This window comes from Nothoprocta perdicaria, unplaced genomic scaffold (genome assembly GCF_003342845.1).
Source record: "Nothoprocta perdicaria isolate Ctin4 unplaced genomic scaffold, notPer1 scaffold_26, whole genome shotgun sequence".
NCBI lineage: Eukaryota > Metazoa > Chordata > Aves > Tinamiformes > Tinamidae > Nothoprocta > Nothoprocta perdicaria.
This window is the reverse complement of record NW_020455488.1, coordinates 3643643-3662459: the sequence shown is the minus strand read 5'-3', so window position 1 is coordinate 3662459 and position 18817 is coordinate 3643643. Positions and strand designations below refer to the sequence as shown.

The 18817-nt window shown below is 49.1% G+C and overlaps 1 protein-coding gene across 2 annotated transcripts; it reads right to left on the bottom strand.

The window, feature by feature from the left end:
* Positions 1–134: 134 nt before the first annotated feature.
* ANKDD1A (ankyrin repeat and death domain containing 1A) lies at positions 135–11456 on the bottom strand. Of its 2 annotated transcripts, XM_026040615.1 has the most exons (14): positions 11325–11456; positions 10437–10535; positions 9756–9854; positions 9204–9308; positions 8219–8317; positions 7659–7757; positions 6488–6586; positions 5595–5693; positions 5000–5098; positions 4038–4136; positions 3122–3217; positions 2048–2249; positions 1239–1370; positions 135–957 (listed from the first exon to the last, which is right to left on the bottom strand). In XM_026040615.1, the coding sequence occupies exons 1-14, from the start codon at positions 11370–11372 to the stop codon at positions 896–898; spliced, it is 1437 nt and encodes a 478-aa protein (XP_025896400.1). In that variant the 5' UTR covers positions 11373–11456; the 3' UTR covers positions 135–895. The 2 variants fall into 2 exon arrangements, with proteins under 2 accessions (XP_025896400.1, XP_025896399.1); XM_026040614.1 differs by lacking the exon at positions 135–957 and having other exon boundaries at positions 1016–1370.
* Between the last annotated feature and the right edge of the window lie 7361 nt (positions 11457–18817).

Genomic DNA, 18817 nt, shown 5'->3' with positions numbered 1-18817 from the left:
TGGCAGTGGTGTTTAAGAAAAAAAAGTGCCCTAGTCCTGGGCTTTATTAAATAACAGATGACAGAGTCTTTGAATGGAAACAGTAAAAGACATGTACGTTGGTCAGGACGAGCTGCGCCCTGATATTCTTAAACAGATTATGCACCTATGTATGTTCTAGGGTAAACAAGATGGRCTCAAAGCCATTTTCATCACAGTTTTTCAAGTTGTAGCCTTCGAGAGAGCAAAGAATATACCTATTTGCTTTATAAATAATACACTGACATGTTAATTTTCTTTTCTGAAACTTTTKAGGAAGATGGTCTAAGCTTTAAAGGCTATCCCCTTCAAGGTTCCAAGAGAAACAAAGTCAGTGCCTTGATGTTCCCCATTGAGGGGAAACAGTGCTGAGAACCACTTCTCTGTCAGTGCAGCAGTTTGCTCAGAGAAAACAATGAGGTTACAAACACAAAAAGGCAGAACTTATGGACAAAAAAAARAAGAAAAAGTGCATACAGAAAATTTAAACACATTCCCCCAGTTAACTTAGAAAATTCATGATAAAAATTTACGTACAAAAACGTTGTGTAAACAAAGCACAGTAAAACAGTGTCCCATTTCCCGATGCTCATTTGCAGCGTGGCAAGTGAGGTTTACATCCTTCAGTAYGATCACTGTAACCAGAACCTGTGCAAGAGCAAGTAAAATCTCCCTTCAGGTAGAAGGGGCATTAGCGTTTATTGGCATCTGCTGCTGCTYTTGTTTCACTCCAAGAGGGACGCAGCAGCGATGCCAACTTTCTGTGACACGAGCCCTTAAATCACAGCTGCCTTTTGAGGGGTGGCAGAGCGAGTGGTGCTGTTGCAGCTCCGAGGCAGCTGATGGAAGGACCATTCCTTGGGATGCCCCTTGGGATTTACATTGCTGTGCACTTCCTTGGGGAAGTGGAGTCTGCGTTTGCTTTTTTCCGAATGCTTTCTGTAAAAGAAAACACAATATTCTCACATCTAAGGGATGGGATATGGCTTGGTAACACTGCTGTAGGCATGTCCTGSTGCACAGAGGGTAATGTCTAGGGCAGGATGTGTTTGTTTATCGAAATAAGGAAGAGAAAGAAACTACATATGTAATAAGAGCAAGCTGGGCAGCAGCTTCCAGCTTGTGAAGTGGCTGTGCTTGATTTCCTCGGTGCACGTTGCATTGCAAGGAATCCAGACAGTGCTCAGTGTGTGATATCTGAAGGAAGACAAAAGCATTACCTGCTAAATCTCTTCTTCCAATCCCCACGAGACCTTCATATAATCCCTTGATAGGATTTTCTCCTGCCATGATCACACCGTGAAGCCAAATAAGCAACATCCGATGGCCGTGTTCCCTGTAACTTTTTGTACCTGGCAAGATTAATCCACAAATGAAATCCCATTCTTTACAGTGCACAGGCCCGACTTGACCCGATTTCTAAATTGGTGGCTTTGGATTCCTTTCCTCTCAGGAATTTACTGTGTGGCTCCAAAGTACAGTAGTGGTCTGATTGCCAGAATAATACAACATTTTACGTGAATAAAGGTTTTTTTCAGAGGATAGTCTAGCCCTCCCTGCATTGCACAAAGTAGAGGATTCCCTACGGTAACCAAGCCGATGATCTGCTTTGCTTTTAATAATATATCTGTTATATTCTAATGAAGACTCTACTGCCTTCTTGGTTTGTCTCCCAAATAAATAAATAAATAAATAAATAAATAAATAAATATAAATAAATAAATAAAGTTTTCTTTCTTGTTCTAGGGGGCAAGATTTTTTTACTTGATTTCTGTAGCGAGGATTCACAGACCTGGCACCACATCTAAAGCAGCGAGCAACAGATTCTAGCCCTGTGCTTGAGAGCCTTGGGCTCTGCAATAAACTCARGGGAATAGATACGCTCAGGTTCATCAAATGGAACATTTCAACCCAATATTCTGGCTGTTGCAGAGGAACCAGCTGGTTTCCTTCATGTTTTCCTAGCACAGCAGTCTTACCTCTTGGAAATATGGAGCAGTGAGGGAAAACCCCTGGCTGTGGTTTTTACCTGTCCATTGCTGCTCGATGGCTCTGACGTGCGCATCCGTGAACTTCCAGCAATGTGCCAGCTTCTTCCATTCACCAGGTCTGAGGTATTTAGTGGCTAATCTCCACATYACCGAGCGGATGTGCTGTGTTTCCAGCTGGTGATCTTGCTTGAAAGTCAAATGTTTCGCTACCCAGGAGTCGGAATCGCTGTTCAGATTGTCCTGCAAAGTCAGAACTGGAGTTTCACCATGGGGTATGGGAGAACTGCTCCGTCACCCCTCGGCCTTTCGGGGGAGGAAAGATGCACCCAACCTGCCGTGTCCTGCCCGCCTGTCATCTCCTTGAGCCTCAGCTCTGCCGGTCACTTAAATCCATCTTGGCACATCCCATTTCTTCTCGTTTCACCCTGTTCTAATCACATATGTTAACAAATGCTGTTATTAACAGCTCTGCTGGGCAAGTCCACRTGGATCAGAATTTGCATTTCTACAGTGCTTCTATCCAGGGCTCGTATGCAGCACCACAAATCTCCCCCRTGACACAGGCACGTGCTCCTGCTCTTGCCGTGCAGGACTGCAAAGAGGCTCGGTGGTTTTGTCCAACAGGAACCCACTGCTCTGCTAGAGAGAGGCAAGGAGATCTCAGGGCAGGTGCCTCCCTTCCACGGGGAATAACGCACCGCTGTGGAAACCCTCAAGGGCCCATGCACGTCTGGTGAGCTTGGGGCAATCATTTTCCTGCGCTGTGCTTCACGTTCCCCTTCCCAATAAAGGGAACAATTAGACTACACTCACTGCTGTGGGGCTTGGGGTTGGACTGCCAAAATATCCTTGAAAATCCCTGCTCCCTTCAGCACAGGCTGGGCGTTTTATAATGGAGGCTTTTATTAAAATAAGGAAAGTCTTAAGTAGAGCTGTTGGTTGGCATGGCGAGGGCTTTTGTTTTTCTTAAATAAGGTGAGGAAGTTGAGGCCAGGCTGTCACAGGATGCCCTGCCTTTATTTCCCCCTCAAGAGTTGGTAACGTGGAGCCTCAACGGAGAGGACATAGCTCCGTCTGCCCTGGCRAACGCAGGGCGTGCTGTAGCTGCTCACCTTTTCCCACTTGTAAAACCGATCCGCTTTGATGATCATGTCCGCCACGTTGACGTGATTGCCTCGGGCTGCAACATCCAAGGACGTTTTCCCTTGCTGCAATTAGAGAAGGGGAAATAAGCCGAAAAAGAGCCTGCAGCCTCTAAAAAGTTCTCCTGACGCCCACGTGGGGCAGTTCAAGCAGGCAGGGCGGCTGTGGAGCAGCTCATCCACCCGGGGTGCAGGACCCCACGCAGCAGCGTGGATGGGACGTGGCTCTATTCTATTTAATTCTTTAATTCTATAGGATGCACAAACGCACGATTGGAAACCTCCTAGGAGACAGCACAGGCTGGTGGCAGTAGGGAAACCTAACTACGCTCCCCACACGAACGCGATCTTGGATGAAGCGAGTGTGTGTGAGCAGGGGTTGTTGTACGGCTGCCAAAGGATGTAGCRGAAAGGAACAAGGTCTGAAAGATGCAGCAGGGCGAGGGAGGCAGCCCGGGAAGGGAGGCTCCCCTCCAGCATCTCCCCTGCACATGCACTGACCACCACCAACTGCCCTGCTTGTTCAGTCTGCAGCCAAAGCCCTCCACACGGGCTCCAAGACCTGCACCATCCCCGGGATACAGTGTTTATTATGACTCCAGAAGATCTTTGACAGTAATGTTTACAGTGACAGAAGTAGAAATAGCAGGAATTGGAGCAACTCTGTTTGTCTTTGTGAACTATTTTCTGCCTTCCTGAGAACCAGTCACTTCCTGGAAAATACACACAAATAACCTACTCAGCAGTCTTTTAAGGTCCTWTTCCTGGAAAATATCCAGATTTTAATATTATTGTTAGTTTTCCCTGAAAATTAAGAAAAACAAAGTCAAAGACGATCCGTATATTTCTTGCATTCCCCGCCAGTTCCACCCACAATGGCATTTACCTTGTCTGTCAGCTTCAGGTTGACTCCTGCAATGAGAATCATCTCAGCGATGTCCTGCCTGCCATGCTCTGCAGCGACGTGGAGCGAAGTCTGCTGCCTCTGCGGAAAATGGGAGAAAGGGCTAAATTTCAGAGCAGGAAATGGAAGAAAGGGCTAAATTTCAGAGCAGGACGAGCACAAGGTTGGAAGGGATGGATGAAACAGCAGCAGGAGGAAGCATTGGAAGAACCAAATCAGTTCCATCTCCTTTTTCCTTCTACCTCTAGGCTTGAACTCCAAGGGCCAGGCAGACCCAGTCTATGTCCCAGCACTGGGAACACTATGGGAAGCCTCCATAATAACATTTCAGTCTAAAGAAGGAACCTTCAGCTTCCTGGAGCCACTTACAGGAACATTAATTCCCATTATTTAGGCAATTTCAGACAGTTTGGCCAAGGGAGGAAAGGCCTGTGCTAGTTCTGTTTCTGGGACACAGGACCTGCCTAATGTATGCACTGTATGCATACACACCTTGGGATTTTTTAATGTAAAAGATCATATCAAACACTGACAATTCAGTTGCATGAGGACAGATAYCACTGCAACAATGAATGTTAACTGAAACCAAGTTGCTCATTTGTGAGCAAAGCCCCTCAAAACTCTTTTGGYGAGGGAATCAGCTGCCTCCAGGCTTGCTTCCCTTTCCCAGTCCCCCGGGCATTTTGCAGATTATCTTCTGGCCTGAAATTCCTCCTGCATTCTGCCAGTTGGGTGCAAGAGTCTGACTGTGCAAGGTCCCGGGGACATGGCACAGAGCATGTGCTGCCAGGTGACCCCTCACTCCAACATGCACAATCATCACACAGGTTTCATGCTKCCTCAGTTGCACTTCCAGGTTTCCCCACGTTAAAACATTCCTTACTCCWGTCCCCAAGGTGATGAAATGGGTTCACATACCAAAGGTGAAGGAGCTACAGCCTTACATTATCTGCAATGTCGAGGTCACACTCTGCGTCAATGAAGATCTTCACCATGGCTGGGAAGTTCTGCAGCACTGCAATGTGCGTAGCCGAGGCATTTTGCTGTGGGAAAAAACAAGCTGGCATGCAAAATGGAAAAGACACTGAGGTCCACGGGCTGGTCACAGAGAGCACGTGGGATTCAAATGTCCTCTGTGGACAGAGAGGTTTGACTGAGCTCTTTTGTTCTGGTGACCACAGAGCCAGAAAGGGCTACGCAACAGGAGGAAGGACCAGCTGATGAACAGGCTAAAGCTCCAGTACTCCAACATGCAAATGCATCTGCACTCTTGTGCCCTGCTCCTTTTCCATCACGAGTGCTGGCTGCTAACAGGCTTCAGGATCTTTGCACCTGCCCTGTGCTTAAGAGCTTAGCTCATGGCACAGACCGCGCTTTGTGCAGCATGCCTAGACTAAGGCAGCTGCCAGCCGGACTGCAGGGAGGCCTGGCAATATTGCAGAGCCCCACAGGAGCTCTGCTCCTTGCTCTGCACCCCTCAGCAGCCCTGCAAACTGGCCTTGCCTCTTTGTAAGTGAGGAGAGCATGGAAGGGACTTACGTAATTCACGGCGTCCCTGTGGATTCCTGCACCCAGGAGGACCCGGGCTATCTCCTCATGGCCRTGCAGCGCTGCGTAATGGAGGCAGGTCATCTTCTTCTGAGAGGCACATCAAAACGACAAGCATTAGTCAGGAAGCCCTTTTAAGGAGAGGATCACTGTAGCCTTCTGGCCTCCCCGTTTCCCCTCAGGAGCTGCAGATGTTGCAGACTGTCCTCACAGATCTCCCTGCTTCCTYCCTTCCTGCTAGAGCCTCACGCTCTACTACTAAAAATAATCATTGAGATTGTCTCCATAGTTGTCCTGGTCCCAGAGCAGTTTCACCTGCCTCTTTGTCTGTGCAAAACCTCACGTTTTCTCAGGACTCCCTGTCCTTTTCTTCGGATGTGCTGGCACCACATGGCCCGACCACATAACAGCTGCCCACCTCAGGTCTGGACCCAGATCCACAGGGCAAATCCACCTTGCCCAGTTCTCATTGATTTAGGGAGATCTGGCTTCTCAAATGCCTGAATGTCTKGAGCCTGGGAGAGCTCCCTGGAGAAGAGTTATGCTGAGGTGAAGTGGCAGCAGGAGCMTCATGAGAGAAGGGCAACGCAGTGAGAAGGGCTCCAGCTCTCATAAGCAGGGTCTGAAACCAACATTTTCTACAGTTGCCCTGCCACGATGGCAACAGAAATGCAAAGGAAGCTAAAAGAGGTTCTTCCTGCTGGGGACATTTGACTCAGGGCTCCTCCGGGCTAACATTATATCAGGCAGCAGCCCTGCAGAAGACATCTCAGAGCTCCATGCCCTCAGAGCTGCTGTGTGGATGCAGGAGCGCAGGTCCTGCAAGGGCTGCAGTCATGCTATGGAAACGCGTCTGGAAACGGAATCGCCTCCAAAGAGCTCACCTGGGTTTGGGCGTTCACATCCGCCCCTGCCTCCAAGAGCAGCTTCACGCAGGAGCCGTGGCCCCCCTCGGCAGCCAGGTGCAGGGCTGTGAGTCCCTCCTGGGGGACGACAAAGGAGGAGATGAGCAGCGATTCCCTACCCAAGGTCAAGACACAGCAGCGCAACAAACACGTCCCTCGCCTAGCTTTCAATCCAAAGTGTTTCCAAACAGCAGTTCTGAGGGTCACGTCTTATTCCTAACAACTGGTATAAAAAAAGAAAGTAACTCTCAGAGTCCTGCTCTGTCTTTATTCCACTGCAAAACGCTGATCCATAGGCCACACAACAGACATTATATTCATTATCCTTTCTTCCCTTGAATCCATTTGCAAATAACGGGAATTTTCAGGAGCATTCCCTGAATATCTCAGGAAGCCACAGGCAAAACTGGTAACCCGAGGCCCTGGACCAGTGGTTCTCCTTTCTGAAAGCCATGGCTGATTGCATCACAAGAAAACAGGATCCACCTGAATTCCCAAGTGGTTCAATTCAGTTTTATTATTGCTCCTTGCACAGAAGGCAGCCCTTCTGAAGCAGCCAAATGCTACCAGAGTTGCTAGGTAAAATGGTTTTCTTTTTCTTTCAGATCTTATCAGATTTAAATACACTTTGCAATCTAATGAGACTAAAAAAATGCTGATAAACTTAATTGAGAGTGTGCCCTGGCACATATAAAGGCTTTACCTTGCTAATATTTGCTCTCTGAGTCATTAAGTATGTTCCAACCACAGAATTTTCCAAAGGGTGTCTATCAAAAAGGGAGGATCTCAAACATAAGGGTCATATGTTCAATGCTTAAGTCAATACTTCAAAACACACCGAGGTTTAGTTTAAAACACCCTTAATAATGATTTAGGCACTTGAAGGTACAAAGGCTAGGGAAAGAAAAGGGAGATAATTAAGTGATAAGGCAAGTCAGCATGAACAGCAGGGAAAAAAATGAGACACTTTGGAAAGATGGTGCCTTTAACTGATWCTCTGCAAATGTGTCCCGCTTTTTACATATATACAATTTAGATAAAATCAGTTATCTTCCAAACTTGTCCCACCAGTGCTGACCATTCACGCTAATGATTACAGCAACAGAACACCTCTAAAAAGTGAAATTTATGTAGTTTTCTTTAGACTTACTAAGTTCTTTTCATCAAGGTCCACTCCAATGTCTAAAATCTTCTGCAGCACAGAGAGATGTCCATTTTTAGCAGCTAAATGCAATGCTGTATTCTTTTCCTGAAAAACAAACAAGTTCATATTATATATACACACAATATATATATAACTATATATATATATGTATATCTCACAGGACTGAGTATTCAGATACAGTATATTTGCAAAGAGGACATCTAGAGTGACAGAAAGGAAGATTCTAACCAGCAGCAAGGGTATGGAACAGTTTTCTAACAAGAGCAGCAGGAAGACAATAAACTCAGTTATCTTAAAATAAAATGAGCCCCACCAAGTCACCGTGCACGCTGACCAAAAAGTCCTGGACAGAAATCCATCATGGACTGACATGMAAATGGTCTGTGAATAGATGGGGAAGAAAATCCCTGGCATACCACAACCATAGGAATGGCTGCTCAGGACCTGCTTCCATCAGCCTCCTATGGTAGATTCTTCCCTGACACTCACACCCTCTAATCCATGGGTTTTTCCCAGAYTTTCAGTGGGTTTTTTTTTGCCCATACCTTGTCTTTAACGCTGTGAGAACAACCCAGCCGAATGAGGAACTCCACCACGTCCAGCTGCCCATGCTCTGCAGCCAGGTGAAACGCCGTCCTCTCTGCCTTTGAATGGAAGTAGAAAGAAAGAGAGCCCAAGAATTGAAAATAAGAGAAAAATAGAAAGAAAAAAAGAGAAAAGTTGAAAGAAATAGAGTTCAAGAAAGAAATAGAGTCATAGAGTGATGCCTTGGGCAGTTAATTCAATTGCACAGTGAGCTTAGTGCCCACAGAGGGAAACAGCGTGCTGCACTTCAAATACARCCAGCTTCAAATACAGCACCAGCTGTAAACCTGCATTCTGCTTCAGATTTGGGATGATCCTAACARAACAACCTGAACACAACCACCCACTGGTGCTAACAACTTCAAACACTTGGGTCTCACCAAGCACTTTTCAATGTTTGCTTCATACGGAGTGGAGGGGAGGATAAGAAGAAGTTTATCAAGAGCAATTAAGGATAAAATACAGAATTAAAGTCTGAGAGTTTTATTATCAAGTGAGTCAGATACTCTTTGGGGGAAAGGTAGATCTTTTGTTGCTTCATTTAAGCGCCGGTGCAGCGATGCAAGGGTCACTGTAGGAATTACAGTGGCCAGCAGGAGGAGAAGTGTGTGCCAGGTCCTGCAAGTTTCTCCTTTATCTTCAGGAACGGACCAGCTGATGCTGGAACATGCTGGGAGATGGTTACTTGCACTTATTCCTTAACCTACACCACACTCTGAGACATTGGCTATGAGAGAGAAGGACGAAGAAGCTCCTGAACCCATTCTCCAGCAGCCTGTGCCCGAAATCCCCAGCTGCCAAAGCGTGGGATCCCCTTGGCACTTGGCAAACACCATCTGCGCGGGGCTCAGCCACGCTCTTCCCAAGCTGAAGGGGAACACTCGTGCCAAGCTCAGCAAAGCAGGACCAGACCCCGGGAATCAAGCCAGGGCAGAGCCTTCCTACCTTGTCTGTCTCATCCACACACATGTCCTCCAGGTCCTCCATGATGAACTCCACCACCCGSAGGTGTCCCCTCTGAGCCGCGCAGTGGAGCAGGTTCCTGCCATTCTGCAAAAGGACTATCAGCTTAATTAAGTTCAAGACTGCAGGACATCTTTTTTTTAGCAATTTGCTACTGCTATCAAAGACACATCCAATGCCTCCCTGAAGTTCCAGAGTTAAGCTAACCAGGGTTGCAAGCTGTGACTCCAAAATACTGGTGCTCCTTTTCTAACCAAGATTTATTTGTAAACACAGGGACTGCTGAATTATTAAACCCATTTCCCATTTCTGTAACACCTTCCACCTCAGCACTGCACAAACGCGAGCTGGGAAAGCCTGGTGCATCTCTACAGCTACAACCATCACAGCCACTTTAGGAAAAAGCCATCCACAGGCGAAGATGACTCCACCTGAGGCCACAGCAGATGCTGCCATGTCACCTTAGCTCACAGGTAAACCCTCCTCGCTTACCCTCTGGCTCTGCCTGACGGAACCACGCAGAGAATCTCTCACCTTATTGACACAGTTAATTTTGGCGCCGGCATTGACGAGGATCTGCAGGACACGGAGGTGGCCGAACCAGGCAGACAGGAGAAGCGCGTTCATCCCAAACTGGGAAAAGAGGAGAGAGATGTTTTGAGCTACCACTGCCACCCTGGAAAGAAGCTGCCCCTCTAGCCTTATGAAGCTTCCAGATTTTTCTATTTCTTTATTTTCTTGTCCACTCTCTCACCTGTTTCTATTACTCCTACCAGATGGTCTGAGCAGCTAAGCAGACCTGCCTCTTGACTAACACTTCCTAGCCAATGATTAGCCTGTCAATTATTATGTCAATTAACATATTAGCCTGCTTGTTGGCAGGGAGAAAATGAACTTGCTGGCTGCCGTCCGCTCCAACAAGCCCCAGCACCATGACCAGAGGAAACTGAATGTCCTGGTGCTACGGAGGAAACCTCCCCAAATCTCCCAGCTGTGTTTCCTGGGCACTCAGGGAAAAAGGCCAAAATACAGAGCACGCCATGTCCTGAGCTCAGGCTTGCTCCCAAAGGACACTGCAGCACCCTGGGCACTGCTGCCACCGCTTTCCAAGCACACTGGAATAAGGAGCAGTCTGTAACTGCCTGGCCAGCTCTGACCAGCTCCCCAAGCACGGACTGCGCTTGCAGGGCACGAAAGGAAGATTTGCCTTCATACACTGTCTTCATCATCCAGCGGGGCGTCGTGGTCCAGCAGCAGCCGCACGGCCTCCTCATTCCCTGCTCCTGCAGCCCAGTGCAGGGCAGTTCGGTCTGTCTGAAAGGGAAGGAAGGACAGAGGGAGGTTAATGGATGGGGAGCACATGCAGTATCCATGGACCTTGTTGCAGGCCAAAATCCTCTTGCCATCCATGGAGTCAGAATTTCCTGCACTGTGTAGCATTCCTGGCAGAAAGTAACCTGCACTGTTCAGTTTCTTTCAGAAACTACAGTAATGTACTACAGTGGAAAGCACGGGAATGGGATTGCCTATGGAAGGATGGAATAAAATAGCTAGGATGGGTGCCTGGAGAAGAGGAGGCTGAGGGGGGACCTGCTCAGTGTCTACAGATACCTCAAGGGAGGCAGTGAGGAGGATGGGGCGGCCTCTTTTCAGTGGTGGACAGCAACAGGACTAGAGGAAATGGCCACAAACTGAAGCACCAAGAGTTTTGCAGGAACTTAAGGAAAAATTTCTCATCAGTGAGGGTGACAGAGCCTGGAACAGGCTGCCCAGAGAGGTGGTGGAGTCTCTTTCTCTGGAGACCTTCAAAACCTGCTTGGATGCAGCCTGTGCCCCCTGCTCTGGGTGACCCTGCGTGTGCAGCRGGGTTGGACTAGATGAGATCTAAGGGTCCTTTCCAGCCTTAAGGATTCTGTGGCTCTGTGCCAGTGCTATGGGCTTCAGCGTGCTGTCGAACTGCTCACTTGCCACAGGACCTGTTTAAGCCCTGGATGGTCCTAAAGCTTTGGCCAATTAAGCAGCTAAYGAAGGTGGCAGTGTCGACCAGCTGCAGCCACAAACACGGGAGCCCGCGCTTGGGCGGTGGGAGCACCCAGGACTCACGTTGTTCTTGGCTTTGATATCCACGCCTTTCCTGATGAGCTCCTCCATCCCGGCCGTGTCGTTTCGCCTGGCCGCATCGTGCAGCTCCTTCTCGGCCCGCAGCACTGCAGCAAGGGCACAGAGCCGGCGTCAGCGCAGCGCGGCCGGGGAGCACATCCCAAAAAGSCTCCCCAAAGAGCACCACTCTCCACTGATCTCCATCACCTGGTTATCACAAGAGCCACAACAAGGCTGCCTTCCTTGACCAAAAATCAACCCTTTGAGACCAGAAGGTCGTGCTGGCCTAAGCAGGGAGGCCTTTGCCCAGGTTTATGTGCTGCATAGGTGAACTCTGAGGATGGTGAGAGGCAAATGATGCCAGGCGAGGTTCTTGGCTACATAAATCAGTGCATTTCCACTGACTTTGCTGCTCATCTCCATGTGGATGAGCCTTTGCCTTGGCATTTTCCTATGCACAATCCGCTTGTCAGGATCCTATATGGAGTGTCTGCAAACGTGCATGMGAAAGACTTCATTAGCCCTGAGAAAACATGCACTAGACACTAAGCACATGCAAGAGGCACGAAAACATGTTATGGCTCCTGTTTCACAGTGCTGAGGAGCTAAACAAGAGACTGGCTGTGCAAACAGCACTAGTGATGCCTCTCTGGAAGGAGCAGGAGGGTTTTCCTGCTGGGCAATCCTGGGGTAGCAGTGGTGGCACCCTCTGGATTTCTCACCACCCATTTCTCCTATTTCCAAGAAAAAAAAAATCTGTAACCAAAATCTATAAAGAAAATTATTTTTTTTCAGGAGTTCTGGACCTGCTGCTTCGCCAAAGGCAGTGRCATTTGGTTCCACACCGCACAGATACTTCATTGGGTGGAAATACCAAGAGATCTTGGAGAAACCAGTGGATTTCAGGTGCGTTGTCAACACCACCAGCCACGCACAGGCTACCTGCTTGCAAATGYCCGTCTCTGCTGGGTGGAGAAAACCTCTGTTATGTTCCAGGCAAGCAAATAGCTGGCGACCCACTCTGAAGGTGACAGAAATTCACTTTATGGATGTCCAAAGCACCGGCTGATTTGTCAAGAAATGTCAAATCATCCCTTATTTTTCATTTCCTCCATCTGCTCTTCTGCATCATCAACATATAATAACAAATTATCCATCCGAGGCCACAGGAGCTGCAAACTGTTTATTTCTGGCAACAAATGGGAACAACTCGGTGATCAGAACATCTCGGCATCCACACTAGCATGTCTGGCACTGTAAGTGTAAATGTGCTCCCGATCACGGGGTGCTGCATTTCAGRGGCATTTTGGTGCATTTTGGGAGCATTTCAGTGCATACCTAGCAGTCTTTCCCACCCTTTGGAGCCCAAGTTTGAAGGCATTTTGCACCTCACAACACCAAACACAAACGCCGTTATCCCAAATAACGCCGCAAATTACCCTAAAAATCCACCAGCAAAGCGACRCAACCGCTCAGGGGATTTTGAAAAAGCAGTGAATAAAACGGAGGGGCGGAAACGGGTCAAACCCCCCCAGAAGGTGCCCGCCCCTAGGCCCGGCCGGGYGCGAGCTGCGACGGAAATGGGGCCAAACCGCAGAAAAAGGAGGGAGTGACGTCACCCGCAGCACCTCGAGGTACGCGGTTTTCCTTGCGATTTTGGGTGTTTTTTGTTAAGGGGGAGGGGGTCCGCCCGCAGCCCCCCGCCGCCCCCACGGCCCCCACGCTCACGGGTGTCGCCCTCGGACGCCAGCTCGTCCCCCATGGCCCGGCCTGGCCCGGTGCCGGTCCCGATCCCGGTCCCGATCCCGGTTCTGCCGCCGCTCGGCGGGCGGAGCGGAGCGGGCGGAGGGGGCGGCCCCGCCGCGGGGGCGGGCGCCGCCGCAGCGACGGAATCGGGGGAAAAGCGGGAAAAAAAAAAGCCGCGATTTTAATGTTTTCGTGTGGGGAGGGAATATGGCGAGGAAGGGGTTTCCCTCCCGCGCTGTGGGGAGAGTAGCGGTTTTTGCTGCTCTTCCCGTGTGGAGAATAACGGCTCCGTGTGGGGAGAAACGGCTTTTCCACCCGCTTCATGCGGAGAATAACGTGTTTTTTTCCCGCTTGCCCCCCATGTGGAGGATGACACGGGTGTYCAGCCAAGCCGAGGCCACCGGCCGAGCTGCCCCCGTCTCCCAGGCTGCTCCTTCGTGTCCTGCCCGCTGTCCCGGGGAGCCCCTTGCTGTCCCCATGGCCGCGGTCCCCAGAGTTGTGCTCCAGGATGTCACCCTGCCACCTCCCTGCCCTGCTAGAGAGGAGCCACCAGCCTCTTCGTCACCAGAAAACCTGTCCTGCTGACCCAGGGCTTCACGTCTCAGAGGGCTYCGCGAATGGACCCGTGGCTCCCCGTCCCCATGGTCTGTACCACTGACACTGCTGTCTCTTGCCTTTTCCTGTCTGTATCCTTTTTTGCTCTGGAAGGAGACACCTTGGGTTGCCTGAGTAGATGCCTTTGCTTTTTGGCCTTGAAATAGATAGAAAAAAAATATACATGAAGAGAACGAGGTTCCTGCAGAGCCAGGATGGGCAGAACCAGGAGGCACGAGCCCGTCCTGGGCCACCCTCTCCTCCTCCAGACACGTCCCTGGAGGAGCCCTCGTGTCTCAGTGTCCCCAGTGCTCTCCAGCCTTGCTGTACGCCTGGCTTTCGCCTGGAGCACACGCTGATGGTGGTGACCACATGAGGGTGCCAGTGCTATTTATGTGCCACGAGCTCCATGCTGCAGCTGGGGCTCTGCTCTGCCCTTAGGCTCAGGCTAATTTGGGGGGACCCCAACATCCTTTGGGGACGTGGGGACTGCTCATGCAGGACAGCAGGACCATCTTTAGTGCGGCAGTGAGTCGTCATCTCATGGCAGGGGGTGCAATGGGACCRCTGGGGAGGGCTGGCCCGTGAAACGGGCAGCGTGGCCTCTCATCCCTGTGGATCATAAGCTCCTGAGTGGTTACTGGGATGGGTGGCCGAGGGGATGTCTGTGTTGGTCTCAGGGGTTTGGATCCATGCTTTGTTTTCCTTTTATTCAAATGAATTTGTAAAAAATCTGGTTAAAATATCAAGCAGGAGGGCTGTCTGGATAAAGGAAAAAGAGCCGCTTTTGTACGATCTCTCTGTAAGTAAAGCACCCCGCCAGGAAGGGGGAAAGCCACGTTTCATCCTTGCCACTGCCTGAGGGGAGTTGCAAACCCTGGTCCCTGCAGGGCCACATAAGCAGCGAGCGTGTCTGGCGTGGAGGGCTCTTCCTGCTCCTTCCTGTTATTTTAAATAATTAATGGTTTGATGGAGCAGGGAGCAGAGGGGGCAGGTGTCCCGTCTCCCCAGAGAGCAGCCTGTGCACCAGGCGAGACGGAGACTTGCTCCCTCCCGATGAATATTTAAGTGTCTTAGACAAATTGGAGTGGCGCCAGCAGGGATGACTGAGAAGGGCTGAGCCTTTCCCACTGGGCACCCAGTGCCTCAGGGCTAGGGAAAGGGCCCTGGATAGGGCAGGGAATAATCCCCGCTTGCATGTCCCTACTGTGACATCCCAGCCTTGGGTCGCACCTCCAGCTCTTACTACTCTTTTGTTAYGTTTTAAGAGATCCTTGGATGAAAAGCTGTGCGGACTTAACCTGTCACTATTAATGTCTTTGTCTGCACCTCTCCCAGGCCCCGAATCCGTGAGGATTGATTGCCTGTGGCTCCTCTGCTGCTTAACGCGGACCCAAGGAGAGAAGCAGCACAGATGCACTGGAAGTTCGCATCTGTGTGTGTTTCCAGAGGGCAAAAACCCAATGTAGGCAGTTTCTTCTGTCCTTTCTAAACCCGCGTGTTTCCAGGGGAAAGGCTGGAAGACTTTCTGCTGATACTAGCTGCAGAATATTGCAAGGATTTATTAAAAATGTTCAACTCTTGCCTAGCAACCTATTTATTAGGCAGCAGATCAAAAAGAGCTTTTGGATTTCTCCACTAATATTGTAGCATGACAAATTATAGGTGATAATTTTACTTTTTTTTAACTATATTTCTGATATTGACCCTTTTTTTCAGAGAGACGTTAAAGTCTTTGGCTTTATTTCACTTGAATAATTTTACCCAGGCCAGCCATGTGCTCTTTCTTACTTAGAAGTCTCTAGCTCTCTAGCACAGCATTTTGTGCTCTTAATTTGCATGCATAGTTTTTACTATTACTTATTTACAAAAAAAAAAAAAAAAAGCTTTTACTTATTAGCTCATGATAATCATTATTTTAAATCTCCAGCTTTCAAAAATCTCGAGACAGGCTTCTTAAAACCATGACTTTAGAAAATGTGCTTCTATTTGCCATCTCGTTTAGTCGTAAACACAGCGATGTTAAAGTCAGTTAGATTTGCAGCTAACCATATAGTGCTGCCCACAAACCAATATATGTTTATGCAGAAACAGTTGCTCACCTAAAGGTCTGGCAAATTGGACTTTAATTTATAATCTTCCTTTGGAAGCAAACTTGGGAGGTGATTCCTTCTGCCTGCAGCTGATGGCAGTTAGGGAAGCAAAGCCTCTGCTTCCCTAGAAGTTCCCATGGTGGGAAGGCCTGGATCCAAAGATAGACTCCAGCCTGGAGACTTTCCTTGTCTGGCATTGATTGCTGCCACAATGGAGATCTGAATATTGCGAGAGGACACGGTCAGGTTCCTTCTTCTCTGTTCCATGACTTGGGTGGCAAACAGCACGGGATGCAAACTGCAAATTCAGTATGATTTGCTAGGGTGGAATCCAGGGCATATCCTCAGCAACACGGCCTCATTTATGGCTCCGTCTTACCTGTGACCTCTCTAGGACAGACTTTTAGCTGTCCCATTATTTGGGGTGTTTTCTTTGATACCTGCTCTGTTACTGCGACATGTTGCAGAGCCCAACGTCTTCCAGGAAGATCCCGGCAATGCACACAAACATCAGCCCTGTTGCTTCTAACAGTCAGTCTTACGGAGCCTTCGGAAAGCCTGGAAGCGAGCGGGGCTTCTCCAGCCCGTTCGGGAAGTCTCAGGAGGAATCCAGCTGCATCCTCAAAGACTGCATTCATCCCCCTGCGAGGCTGCCACAGAGGAACAGCTTGTGAGAGGAACCTGGGGAGCCTCAAAGCGCTGCCAGTAATAATTCGGGCCCAATTCTGAAGTCAAATATTTAGTTAAACAGAGACTGTCTGATGGCAGAATTAAACACAGACAGCATCCGAGCGAGCTCAACACTTCATTTTTTGTCAGTGCCCATTTTACAAGGCTATAATTCCATTTTTTTCCCGTCTTCCCAGACTCGGCCCATCCTGCGCAGCCTTTCAGGCAAGGCAGAAGGATGTGTTTCAGCAGAGCTGTCGCTCCTAGTTCAGGAAGCAACCTGTATCACAGTGATCTCCTCTTCTTCATGCTCAGGGGGAATCTGCTCTTATGGGATTGGAAGCAAAGCACCTGTTAGAGAAATGGAAGATGTTTTGTTTTGCTTGCTTTGCTTTGGTTCTGGCAGGGAAAAGCCAGGGAATGTCAGGGAGTGTGTGAAGGAGCAAGCCGTGTATGGCAAAGTTGTGCTGCAGGGGGTTAAATCAATGTTAATAGCAGCTAGAAATTAAAACKGGCAATTTTGAACTTGTCTTCTATCCGTTTCACTTTCCAAAGCTCCTCATAGGCCTTTAAATCTCTTGAAAAGATAAATGAACTTAAGCTCCTATGCAGCTTTGAAAGTGAAGCTTATACTCAATTCACACAGTCGCTGAGGTCATTCCTGATGATCTGCTCAGTCCCGAGGATCCTGCCRTTTCTACAGAGCCTATTGGCACCAGTTCAGGACTGCTTCTGCCTTGGTATATTCTCCTTCCAGTTACGGAAAACTGGACTTAACGTTTGTGCTGTAGGAAAGTGTGAGAAGCAAAAAAAAAAAATCCCGGCTCAATATGATTTATACYGGAAGGATATCTTGTAAAATTACTGCTTGGGGAAGAAATTGGTTATTTTATATAATGTTTTGCAGGTCTGTCTGAGTCCGCTGGGCCTGAACCTTCTCATGCATTGAAGTCCCAAGGGCAGCCAGTATCTTTAAGGTTGATATGGGTGATATCCYGTGTCTCGCAGGGAGCATCAGGGCACAGTGGCAGCCCTGGCTTTGCTCTACGTTGTGCTCCTCATGGGCAAGGTTCGGGATGGCCTTCCAAAATACAAGAATTGTGTTCCCTTAAAACTCGTGGATGGTGAAAGAAAGTGAAGGTAGCGGGGAAGGATCAAGGGAGGAGAAAGGTGTCTTTTCCACATATGTAAAAGAAAGGAGGATCCTATGCTTCCTGGGTCTCCAAGGACTGTCTGGATCCTAAATACTTTGTTGTAAAAAATACTTTATTGGAAAAAAAAGTGCATCCAAAATGCAGGATTTTAAAGCCTAAACTGCTGATTGCCAGAGGCACAGCTGCGAGTCACTCTAATGTCATGCCAGCAAGCCCGTTGCTAAATGTTAAACAAAACAAATAGCAAAAAAGTCATTTAGTGGAAGCAAAGGTTCACTAGAGCCGTGATGCTGTCACTGCCTCCTCACCTAACCCCGGGATAAACTGTGGAGCGCAGCAGAAGCAGGAACGCACAGTTAGGAGGCAGCAGGGCCGCTTTGGAAGGGTTTCATCTCGGCCTCTCTGCAGCTTCTTTGCAGAACAACATCTGTCTCTGCCCCCAGCCACGTCCAAGTGCACCAAAAAGGGCTTGTTCCAAGTTTAATGAGCAATTTCATGGTCTTAGAATTGGAGGCAGGGAGAGGGGGCTGAGACAGCAGCTGGAGCTTTGTGCTTTGCACGGAGCTTGGCTAATGTCAAGTTGCAGCCTGGTGGCTTTTATTTTATTGCAGCCCCCCCAGGTTTCCCTTTCAAGCGGGCGGCTGGTGGTCAGTGCAGAAGCAGCCCTGACGTTGGGAGCCCTTGGAGCACATTGGGAGCCTTGTTTCTGGGCTCAACAAGCAACAYGGAAAATAATGACCTGAGCGGAGAGGAGCTGGGGGATCTCGGCTGGGCGTCACCTCTGCTCCGGCCATGGAGGCAGTGCTCGGAAAAGCCTGCCCTGCTGCTGGATTCAGTGCAATGTGCATGTAGAAATAGGGGCGAGAGAACAAACGAGCCCCCAAACCCCAATTAAACCGCATTGCTGGAGCCTCTGCGGGGTGGTGATGCACACACAATGAGAACAGCTATGAGATGAGCCTGAGCGGCCTCAGCGGGCCTTTAAAAAGCACAAAGCCCAGCTTTCTGTGCGAGGAAGGGCAGAGTTATCTGCACAGAGCAGTAATCTGTGCAGAGCACAGGAAACAGAAGGCAGATGTTGTCATGTGTTGGTCATATGTTTCCATCACAGGGTCTCCCACGGGGACACGCTCGCCCATCCCAGCTCCGGAGCGGGCCTTGCACAACTCCGTGGACGCACCCTGCTGTATTTATTATTTAGTGCATAAGAATATACAGGGCTCTTCCTCCACCTGCCTGG